Source organism: Pteropus alecto, unplaced genomic scaffold (assembly GCF_000325575.1).
Source record: "Pteropus alecto unplaced genomic scaffold, ASM32557v1 scaffold433, whole genome shotgun sequence".
In the NCBI taxonomy this organism is placed as follows: Eukaryota; Metazoa; Chordata; class Mammalia; order Chiroptera; family Pteropodidae; genus Pteropus; species Pteropus alecto.
Window position 1 is genome coordinate 523388 of NW_006433953.1, and position 11470 is coordinate 534857.

The 11470-nt window shown below is 42.0% G+C and overlaps 2 protein-coding genes across 2 annotated transcripts in view; both read right to left on the reverse strand.

Annotated features, from left to right (window-relative positions):
• Positions 1 to 6589, reverse strand: part of STAT2 (signal transducer and activator of transcription 2) — a 13143-nt gene extending 6554 nt beyond the window's left edge. The window contains exons 1-10 of the mRNA XM_006908905.3: positions 6389 to 6589; positions 4304 to 4447; positions 3990 to 4143; positions 3562 to 3657; positions 3284 to 3373; positions 3123 to 3192; positions 2609 to 2694; positions 2290 to 2444; positions 214 to 372; positions 15 to 107 (exon numbers count right to left, since the gene is read on the reverse strand). Coding sequence (XP_006908967.1) covers positions 15 to 107; positions 214 to 372; positions 2290 to 2444; positions 2609 to 2694; positions 3123 to 3192; positions 3284 to 3373; positions 3562 to 3657; positions 3990 to 4143; positions 4304 to 4434 — 1034 coding nt within the window. The 5' untranslated portion in view covers positions 4435 to 4447; positions 6389 to 6589. The remainder of the gene's footprint in view (positions 1 to 14; positions 108 to 213; positions 373 to 2289; positions 2445 to 2608; positions 2695 to 3122; positions 3193 to 3283; positions 3374 to 3561; positions 3658 to 3989; positions 4144 to 4303; positions 4448 to 6388) is intronic.
• A 359-nt stretch (positions 6590 to 6948) lies between these two features.
• APOF (apolipoprotein F) lies at positions 6949 to 8258 on the reverse strand. The gene has a single exon (XM_025044726.1). The coding sequence runs from the start codon at positions 8173 to 8175 to the stop codon at positions 7234 to 7236; it is 942 nt and encodes a 313-aa protein (XP_024900494.1). The 5' UTR covers positions 8176 to 8258; the 3' UTR covers positions 6949 to 7233.
• Between the last annotated feature and the right edge of the window lie 3212 nt (positions 8259 to 11470).

Below are 11470 nucleotides of genomic sequence, written 5' to 3' on the forward strand. Positions count from 1 at the left end.
TCTGAAATGTCAACCTTGTTCGGACAGTGAACTTGCTCCCAGTCCTGAGGATGAGGGGTCGATGGGGAGTTTGAGGCATACAGGGCTGGGTTTCTACCACAAAGGCTCTGGGAAGAGAGATGTAGAGAGAATATATAGCTCAGCAGCTATAAGAATGGCTCCCCTTGTTCCCTCCCTCTGCCCTACCCAGAAGTGCCTCCCTGGCCTATAGACCTGAGGAGCAGACGCTGTAGCAATTCTGTAACCTGAGCCTCCCGCAGGTCCACTCCTGTGGTCAGAGGGTCATGGTGATAGCTAACCAGGTGACTCAATCCTTTCAGCTCCTTCAGCAGCTGCCGTAGATGAAACAATAGCTTTGCTCCATCTGTGAACCTGAGTGATAGAATCCAAGGGAGAGAGAATCCATGAGTTTCCTGGAGCCTCCAGATTCTAAGAGCTCCATTTGAACTATGTGGAGAGTTAAAAACAGATTGAGACCAAAAAAAAAAAAAGAATCCAGGAAGTAAGTATTGCTTATTCAACATGATTCATAACAGAGAAGTAAAAATCTAAGCCACTTTCACATATAAAACTGGTAGATTAATTAACATAATAAAGCTAACTTTCATACGATGCTTGCTATGTACTATTTGAAGTGCTTTATACATATTAATCCATATAATCCTTTCAACAACCTTATGAGGTAGGTACCATTATTATTCCCATTTTACAGATGATAAAACTGAGGCACAGAAAAGTGACTTGCTCAAGATCATAAAACTAATAAGGAATGAAGTTGTATGTAATCCCAGGCAGTCTAACTGCACAATTTATACTTCTGACTTCTATACTTAACTGTCTCTATTAAAAAAATTATAATAGTAGGCAATGTGGTGACAGGAAAACAATCATATACCACATGTAAGCAAAGAGACTGGGATAGCAGGCTGAAACGATATTTTTAAAAGCACCAAAAAATGTGCATACATTTTACAATATTCCATTTCTAAGATATAGCCTAAGGAAATAATCAAATGAACAAAGACAAATGTATGAGGAAGTTCATAGCTTTGTTATTTGTAATAGAAAAATTAGAAATAATTAATATTAAGTATATAAATTTTGGCATATTCATATCATGAAATACTTTGAAACCATTAAAAATAACGATACAGGCTCAAATATTTAGCATGAAAAATGTCCAAAAATATTAATTAAAAATTAAAAAATTACAAGATAGTACAGATATATGATTTGCCTTCTGTTTAAAATAGGTGTGTATTTGTGTATACGTATAGGGAAAATCTGGAAAAAGTATGCAAACGCATAAACAGTGGGTACTTCTGCATGATCAGATTATGCATATGGGTGATTTTTACTTTCTTTTCTCTTCCAAGTTGTCCAAGAAGTTTTCAATTGGTATACATTAATAATCAGAAAAACTAATACTGCTCTTTCTACTAAAAACAATGAAACAAAGAATCAACACAATAATACCATCACTACTAGCAAGGAAAGGTATATACTTTAACCCAGGAATATCAATTCTGGCAACTTACATTACAGAAATAATTAGGAATGTAAAGATGTAGCTATGAAGTTTTTTAAAAATTTAAATACTGATTCTGTACCTGAAACTCAATACACCCGTTTTCAATTTACCTGAATAGTTGTGGCCTATTTTTAATAGTTCAAATTATACTGAATTTCCTCATGAGAAAATATTTAAAACAGTAGGTATTTTTCGAGTATGTTGAAGGACACATTCCTTTTTTTGCCTACATCACAATAAATATAAAAATAAAAGTTTACTAGAAAAAAATAGCAAGAAATTAAAAACCAAATGTCCAAAATAAAAGTTAATTAACTAAATTGTTACCTTCATATAAAGAACTATGATGTAGCCATTAAAAGTAACATGGGTAAATACTATAATATGCTGCTAAGTTAAAAAAAAAACAAACAAACAAGCCCACATGTCTCAAGATAGTATGAACAGTATGATTCAATTTTTAATAATATTCAGTAGCTACATCTGGGTAATAAAGTAATAAGTAATTTCTTTTGCATTATATTCATTGCACACACAAAAAAGTAGAAAACATGTTTCTCAGGTGATTAAAAAGGAAGAGTTCTGGGTAATGAGAATGAAGAGCTGCAGTCAGATAAGGGAGGTGGGATCATCCTGGGGAGCAGAGGTTAAGAAGAGCAATACCTCTTGCCATATACAGGGCATTACAACTTACAAAGCACAGGAGAGTGGCTAGGACTAGGGCTGAGGGAGCAGGAGGGCAGGGAAGTGCCTCTCACCACTTCTCTAGCTGCGAAAGTTCCAACCCTCCATCCTCACGGGATCCAATGCAGGCTTTCTGCTGTTGGACTTTCCACTCCTCCAACTTAGGCAGCAGTAGCTCGGTTAGGGTAGTTAATCGGCCTAGCAGTGCTTTGGAGGCATCCAGCACCTCCTAGGAAAGACACGAAGTGAGTGCTGAGCACCTCTCACCATCACCCACTACCAGCCAAATGGGAATAAAGGGACAAAGAAGCCAAGGCTAAGAGGACAGGGCTCCCAGATCCCTCATTTGCCCCAGTTCCCTGCTGCCCACTCCCTCTGTCCTCTGCCTCCCACCTTTCTCCTTTTGTCCAGTTCATTGAGAGTTTCCTGCAGAAGCTGCTGCTGTCTGATCTGATGGGGGTCCAAAGAAGCTGTCCTCACTGGATGGCAGGAGCAGGAGTGAGACAAGTGCTCAGACCTAGGGCTCCTTCCCCTCGCCTTTCTCAATCAGAGTCAGGAGGGGGGAATTCTGAAGGGAGAGGAAGGGGGACCAAGCAAAGCACAGGCACCTCTGGGCCCTCAGGCGAATTCTGAATGGTCATGCTTGAATCAGAAGTCCACTCAATCTGCTAAGGTAGTTTCCCAATCTCTCCTCCAACATTCACTAGCTGTCCCTCAGCCACACCTCTAGCCCAACCAACCTCCCCAACATACCCTGATATTTCTAGCTTTGCATGGCAGCAGGACTGTAGCCAGCAAGGTGTAGCCAAAGGTGATTATTGTTTACTGGGGCTTTTCCCTTTTGCTCTCTTTCACCCTTGGCCTTCCAGCGGGCACCTTTCTCCCATACCCTCGATGTGCTTCCTACCTGAGGTCTTATATCGGAAGCAGAAGACATCTTGCTGGTCTTTCAGCTGGCTGATGGACTTCACCAGCTTCTACAGTAGAGATGAGACCCAGATGAGGCTGCTTCTGTGAGAAGAGGCAGGCTAAGTCCTGCCCATCCTGACTCTTGCCACATCTACCAACCTCCATCATAACTCTTAATTCCAGGATCCGGGATTCAATCTCAGGCTGCTGGCTTTCCACAGGTACTTCAAAGACTGGCTCTCCTTGCTCCTGAAATAAGAAGCTCTGGACATATTCAGCTCTGACCTTTCACCCCTGAAATCCAGGCCTGAAATTATACCACAGTCTATGGGGAGAGGTCGGGGGGAAGGTCTTATTCTGAGGCAAATTTCCTGAGTCCTTTCCATGGTCCCTATCTATTCCAGGAATTTTAAATATCACCACCAAACTGTTCTCACCAACTGAGCCCTCTGAGCCTGGATCAGAATTCTTTTTTCTTCCAGAAGGAGATTAAATATCATCTCAGCCAATTGGGTAGGGCCCTGGGGAAAGGCCTACAGTAGGAAAAGAGAAAGGATTGATTGAATTCAACTGTCTTCAATGAACCTTCTCACCAGTGACCCCAGTACTTGCCCCTCCCTCAGGGTCCCTAGCCCTTTCTCCTTTTACCATCGATCACCAAACCATAACCTTTTCCCAACAAGGTCAGGTCATATAAACACCACCCTTCTCTTTGCTAGCGATTTCCTAAATCCAGACTCTGTCCTTCCTTCTCCAGATCTGCCCCTGTCCTTTTGCACCTTCAGATCCTGTTCCATACCCTAAACTGTACTTCTCTACACTCAGCTCCTATACCTACTTTGTTATTCCCAGCTCCTCCAAGTACCTGAATGTCACGACAGAATTTTCGCAAGTTGTGCTGTAGCAACAAGCATTCAGGGTCCTGGCTGCAGCGGCCACACTCGTACTTCAATTGGTCCAAGAAGTGGAAGAATAGCATGTTAGCCTTGGAATCATCCTTGCCCAGTGCAGCTTCCTGCCTAGGGACAATGAATGACAAAGATTAGTATTGCTGCAGGGTTGCTACTGTCCTGAGGCTTTCCGACCCCTTCCTGCCCTTGGTGTCTCCAAGAGGCTGGGGGGGCTCAGAAGAAAGAAACCACTTTCCTCACCACCCTCCCAAATTCTTGAGGGCCTCACCAGTTCTGGTCTTCAATCCAAACAGCCAAGTACTGTCGAATGTCCACTGGCAGGAGGCTATTTGTGTAGAGCTGGTGCAGCTGATCCTGAAATGGGCTGTCAAGATTCTGCAGCATCTCCCACTGTGCCATTTGGTACTAGAGTCTGAAGGATTCAGGTTCCCAGTTGGAAATTTTAGTGGACTAAATCATCCACAGTCTCATGATTGTTGATTACAAATTTAACATTTTTTAATTATACAGATTTTTTTAAAAGATACAGAAAAAAAGGGGGGAGGGTGTCTACATTGACCCCACTCCCAATCTTGGTCCCTTCCCCTCTTCTCCAAAAGTAACCAATAGTATTGGTTTGATACACAGTCTTCCGGGGAGTACTATGTAAGAGCTCCAATACGTAGGCCTTTTTGTTGTTTTAACGGCAATTTTCAAACACACCAAAATAGAGTGAAGACTTATGGATGGGTACAAGGATCATCCATGTACCCATCATTCATCTTCAATAAACATTAACGATATTTCCACCATTTTTATTTCATCTATCTCCCCCAATAAATTTATTTGTGTCTGTATTAGTTCATGTTGGAGCACTTAAAGGTCAGTGTGGGTACTAAGTATTTATTTCAGCATAATCCCTATTGGCCCCAAAGCTTCATCAGGGACTGAAACCTCCTTGGAGATAAGGTATACCCAATAAACTGCTCTCCATATATGACAGAGGAGCTCCATTCTTGAAGATGTTTAAATGTTGTATAAGGGGTCACTCAGTCTCTAAGGTTGTGACACTTTTATGACCTCCTTCTATATCTGATTCTTCATGTGGATTATCAACTTTGTGAGAGACCCAGAAATTTCACTCCAAACTGATTTTTGCCTGTCACCAAGTAGGCTGAGCAGAGAATCTTTCTCCCTACCTGCCTTGACCGCTGCCATCTGTCTGCTTAGGAAAGTAAACTTACTCTCGTTGCAGCCTGAACCTAACAGAAAACAATAAGCATGCACATCTGTAGTCTGAAAAAGGTCATACGATTTTATTAGAAATCAAAGAAGAATGTTTGGGGTAGGAGAGATTCTTTTCCATCAGTATGAGTAATTATGAGCCGCCTTTTCTATCGCTAGGAAGTAGGAACAAGGGAAGGAAAAGACTGGGCAGGGGCTCTTATTTTTCATTTTAACCCTTTTAGTTGTGCTTGACTTTTTAAACTATGTGTCTGTATTGCTTTTAAAAAACAAATGACGAGGCTCCAGTCCTTAAGGAACTAATCGGTTGGTATTAAAAGAGTAAGGCAGCAAGTAAATCCCACGGTTTAAATACGAAAACAAAGAAAGAAACAAATGTGGTCTTTTCAAAATGGACTGCAAACACTTGAGGTTAAGGGCTATTACACCTACATTCTTCTCCAGTTATCCCTCACTCTCTTAGGCACATATTTTGTGTTCAATTAGCTTTTCTGAAATGAACTTTATTTTGTATGTAACTTTAGGCAAATAGTTTCACCTTTCTGTGTCTTATACTTTTTAATGTAACAAATAAGTATAATAAATCATATCTAACCTTAGACATTGATTTTTATTTTTATAAAAAACACAGACCAAGAGCCAGAAGAGAGAAAGAGCAATTAGGGGCATCGTTTTATAAACTATATAAATGTCTAACCAATGTACTGTGTACTTGAAACTAATAATAAAATTGAATTTAAAAAAAAAAAACAGTAAAAGAAGGCATTACAAACTGTTGTTCAAGTCTTATGGAGTTTCAGGCAAATGCAAGGAAACATCTGAAAAACCTGTGTTTTTTTTTAAACAGACTAGAGGGTAAATGCGATGTCTAAGACACTGAACCAATGCAACAAAGCCAAATTCCAGGTCTCGGAGGCTGCAGGGGAGTTTTGGGAGGGGGACATTAGGGTTGGGGAGCTAGACTGGACAGAAGAGGGTTGATCCAGGATGCAGCAGATAACAGTTCCTATTTCAACCTGGAAACAGAGGCTGACCCTTCAGGGGCGTTGTCCCCAGAGCTTGCTGCCCTTCCGGGGCAGGAACTCACGCCTCCACCCCCAACCCCCGTGTGATCTCTCAGGGTCCGTACCTGGTTAGGGTCTCAATCCCCGCTCTCTCTAGTCGCTCGAGTCAAGGTTTCGGTTCCCCAGAGGGAACTCCGGCGCCAGCACCTCCCGCCCCGCCCTCGGCTTGGTTCCCCACCTCTCGCAAGAGGATTAGGAGCGCAGCCGAACCTTAGAGCTCGCTCTCCTCAACTGCGCACCTCGACACGCTTTCCCCAAGCTGTGAGCTCATTGGTGCCGCCTCGACTCCTTCCTCTACGCGGGGCAGGACAAGTGGAGAGGAAGCCACACCTCCAGCTTCCGCAATTGGTGGGAAAGCTCAAGTAAGCCCCGCCCCATAACTGCGGAGGGAGGAGTCCAATTAATGGAATAGCCAAAAGTTGAAACAGCTGATTTCCGAGAACCAGCTCTACAGCTACGGAATCGAGACCAGCTCCCGACATTGGAATCGCTAAGGGCTTCATAACAAGAGGTGGAACCGGAATTTCGATACTCTGGGACAGGAAGGGGAGGGCTGAAGTAATAACAAAATAATAAATATTTATTGATAGTGCTTTGCTAAGCACTTTAGGTTCTTTGTATCGTTTTTAATGTCCACAAAACACATTGAGGTGAAAATCATTATCCCCACTTCAGAAATTTTAAAAACTAAGCTTGGAGAAAGAAGTTAAATTACTAGTCAGTGATCACTGAGGCTCTAACAAGTGGAGCCTAGATTTAAAACCAAACCCGACTCCAAATCCCAAACTTTAAAGTTCCCACATTTTACAGCACTGCCTTCCTCCTGATAACACATTAGAGATTTGGATTTTGAAAACACACATACAGTTTGTCAGAATATTAGATTTATTCATTCTGCATTTACCACTTTTTATATCCCCAAATTCTCATTCCCAGGATTTAAGTCATAGCTCTCAAATAAGGGCCACCCCCAGTAAGGAGCTGAATTTACTACTTCCGACACCAAAGGGGCCATGGTAGTTATTTCTGCCATGTCATTCACATCTGAAGTACTGCCCAAGCCCTCTTTGCTGGTCTCTGGTGGAGGGGTGTTGGCCTCTTTCTCATTGTAATACTGTATCAACCGTTGAACCCCAGCCTTCATTGCAGGTTTAAGTGCAGCACTGATTGCTAGTCCCATGGGCCCCCCTGACAGTCCAGTCATGGCCATTAGAAGGTCATAACCCAGGTCTATGACCCCATCTTGGCCTCGTTCCTTGGCCTTTTCCAAGCAGTTCTGAGCAGCATAATACAAAGCTGTGCCCAGGTTGTAGTAGGTTTCCACTCCTGGCAACAACTGGGCTATATTGTGTACACCCTGCTCCTGCTCATACTCACAGTCCTTGCTGGGGAGAGAGCGTCGGGCCCTCTCTGGGCCTGGCTGCTCCTTGGCCATCAGCTGCAGAGCAGAGACTAGGGTATCCACTGACACCCCTCTCCCTGTGCTTCTGCCTTTCTCCAGCCCTTGAAGATATTGGATGAGGATCTGTGTAGCATTTACACCACCCTGGCGGTAGAGCTGAAGTTGCAGGGTCCGTACATCAGCATGGCAGCCAGCTTCCTTCAGGGCAATCATCAGTGGCAGGCCTACCAGGAACTTGGGGAGAGCGGCCATTTGGGTGAAGCCAGGCAGGGACTTTGGGAGCAGGGTCTGGCAGGATGAGGAATCTGAGGATGGTGTATAGGATTCCAAGGATGAAGGATAGTGCATCAGTATATTTGTCTGGTTTCCATATAAAATAGCATCTAGAGGGTGCAGCAGGAGGTAGAAAAGAAGCAGCTCAGTTGGAATGATGAGTCTGAAGCCACACATGTCTGGACCAGAGTACACTACAGAAGAGAAAAACCAGAAACATACAAACTGTTTCCCTAAGGGATGTGGTCTGAAAAGAGCCCAGGACCCAGGGCACACTTCTTTCATCACTTTCATGCTTTTGTTCTTAGGTAAAAGCTTAAGAAAGAGGAAATGTAACACAATTGTTCCCCTTGTCTTTCTCCATCTTCAGGTTACCAGAGACTTCCTCTGCTTTATTTCCACTCAATTATAGGGGGCCCCAAACTACCACACAATCCAGTTATTGAGAAGTAAGACTGATTGCTAGATTTCGTAACTGCTCAATCCTGTGCTGCTTACTTCTCTGTCCATGAAAAAAAGGGGATATTTACTTTCCCCATCATCAGTAAGAGATGTAATCTATGCAAATATTTGTCCATTGGTACTGGCTGCCCAAACCTTGTTCTCTTGTTGCACACTTGACCTTAATACCAAAGACCCTGTTCTTTGGCATTTCTTACAGGTCTCTGCCACCATTCCCACTCTGGCTCATGATAAGAGCTAGGAGATCCAGAATCAGAAGAGATTAGATATCTATTATTTGCTCTTTTTAAATATCTCTTTTCAATCAAAGATTATATTAGCAAGTTACAGCATGTAGTTGGGGTTTTAATACAGGGTAGATGAATGAGAAAAAGTTAAAATACCGCTTATGCTTAGAACATATTTCATGCACAGTTATGGTAACTCAAAGAAAAGAAAAGGAAAAATGGAATAAGAAATAGGGACTAAGTGCTACTAAGTAGAGGTGGGCAAGGCCAATACCAGTTGCATGTGTGTTTTAGCACTGAAATGAAATAAAATGTCTACTTCTGTCTTAAGTAGTCTCCAATATTTCTAACTTCTTACCATATCCCACCTTTGAATATAATTCTGGGAAAGGAGACTTATCACCTAGGTAGCATTAAATATCTAAAGTAAACCTGGACAAATTCCTGAATCAATTTCCCCATAAAGCACCTCAGAATAACTGTGAAACATCTGATAAATTATAATGTCATCATGCATAAATACTAAGAGGCTCTTAACTATTTCTTCAGCTTTGTGCCTAATTCTTCAACATGTTCCCAAGACTCATACCTGAAGTTCTAGAGGATGTCGACAGTAAAAGCTTTAAATTGTTTCACCATCAACATGAGAAATGGGAGATGGCTTTTTAACAAATTCAATTGCCATCTGAGCTAACTGCTAGGCCAGCCATCCCAGTGAGTGTATTCACCACCATCAATACATTCCTCAGGGTGAATAGCTGAGTGTTGGATTTATACAAGCTTCCCTGGCGATCCTCCCAGGTCCCTCGAAATGATTGCCAATCCCTTCCTCTTCGTTGTGCTTTTCACGCTCATGAATGAGGGTTTCGGTGATGTCTTTTACTCCCTTTCTAACAAGCTGAAGCTGCAGAATGTGGGCCTCACTTGGGCAGCCAACCTCCTCCAGAGATAAATTGGATAGGTATCCAAGCAGAGGGCCTAAGGAGGGGGCCGCGTGCAAGAGATCTTGGCAGGTCTTGGGATCCAAGAGAGAGTCCTGGTTGGAGAGTGCGTTCGGAGGATGCCCAGATTCTGTGAAAGAAGGCTGGGAGGTCAGGATTCCTTTCAGGGCATTTCTTGGAAAGGCAGCCACTGGGGAGAGCAAGACACAGCAAAGGAGCAGCACAGACCGGATCATGGTGAGTCAGCAGAAACAGCACTGCTGGAAAGAAGCAATGCTCAGGTTGGGAAGTGCGGAAAGCAGAGACACCAAGACTGGTCAGAAATAGGAAGCGTCTTAGTCCTTGGACACTTCGGTTACCCTGGACATAGCTTCACTCCCACTCTTATCAGCTATGGGAGATGATCATATGGGAGAAGCGAGAGGGACAAGACAGTCCAAACATCTTTGCTTTGTTATTTTCATGACCCAAATGACTATTTTGTGTTTTTTAAATCCCACCTTCCCCCTTACCCCAGCCAGAATCAAGAGGAGGCCAGAATGCTAATGGCTTCCAAAACAGTGAAGGACGTAGCACTTGCAAATATTTATGCATCTCTTTCCAGCCTAGACTTGTCTTCTTCACCTTTACCCCATACTGACAAACAGACCTTCTCCTTTTGAGCCCTGCTAGTTCTGCCCCATATCCCTATTGTCCTAAGGTTTTACCCTAGACCCTAGAGATGAGGAAAAATTCCTCTGTATTTTCTGAAGGGAACAAGGGATAAAGCAGAAAGGCTGATGACCTCTGGTAAAGGATCTCCAAAATAGTTCTTATTAAAAAGATAGATTGGGTAAAGATCCAGGGAAACAGGATAGATTGGTAAGTCAAACCAAATTGGTACAATTTGTTTTTCATTTTTCTAATTTCAGTGCAAAACACAATTAAAATGTTTTCATCAGCTGGATAGAAATGCTGTCCAAATCTAACAAAAACTCCAGGACTTGGGCTTCATCTAATATTTAAGGGTAACTTTAATCCAAAAATTAGGTGCTGTTGCTCACTTCTGACAGACAGCCAAAGGGAACAGGCCAGAAGGAAGGGCCCAGACTCTTTTCCTTTATTTCTTTCACTTCTCTCAGTTTTCAGCAGTGGCCCCTGACAAACTAAGAACAAAGACAGAAGAAAGAAGAGGAGTAGGCCTCTAAGGACACATTACCAAAATTAGAATAAGCAAGAACTAGATGCAAAGCAGTCCAATATTACTTGAAATTACTAGACTTTAAATCCCTGAAAAATCTGTAGGACTCTATAGTTTCTGTGTAGCAACATAGCAAAGAATAAAATGCTTAACCCTTTTCTCCTAAGATCTATCAAAAAACAAGAATATCCACTCTTACCACTTTTTCAGCATTATATTGGAAGTCCTAACTAGTGTAATAAGGAAAGAGTAAAAATTTAATGGCATAAAACTAGAAAAAAAGAAGTAGAACTACATTAAAAAAAACACATGATTGTTTATGTAGAAAATCTCAAGTTAAAAAAAAGAACTAATTTATATTTCTGTATTCCAGCAGAATACATTGAAAAATTAACTTAGAAAAGCAATTTCAATGAAAATGGTATTTTAAAAACACACAAAACTCCTAAAAGAAGAAATAAGACAAGGATGCTCGCTCTGGCCTTTGCTGTACAACATTGTTCTGGAGGTTCCAGCTGGAGCAATTAAGAAAGAAAATGAAATAAAAGACATCCAGATTAGAAAAGAAGTAAACTCTCTCAATTTGCAGATAACATGATCTTGTATATAGAAAATCACAAAGATTCCACACACAAAAAAATTAGAATAAATGAGTTCAGCAG

What these genes read in the sequence shown, in the direction of transcription:
- APOF (XM_025044726.1), bottom strand. Translation starts at nt 8,175, where the DNA reads ATGTGTGGCTTCAGACTCATCATTCCAACTGAGCTGCTTCTTTTCTAC.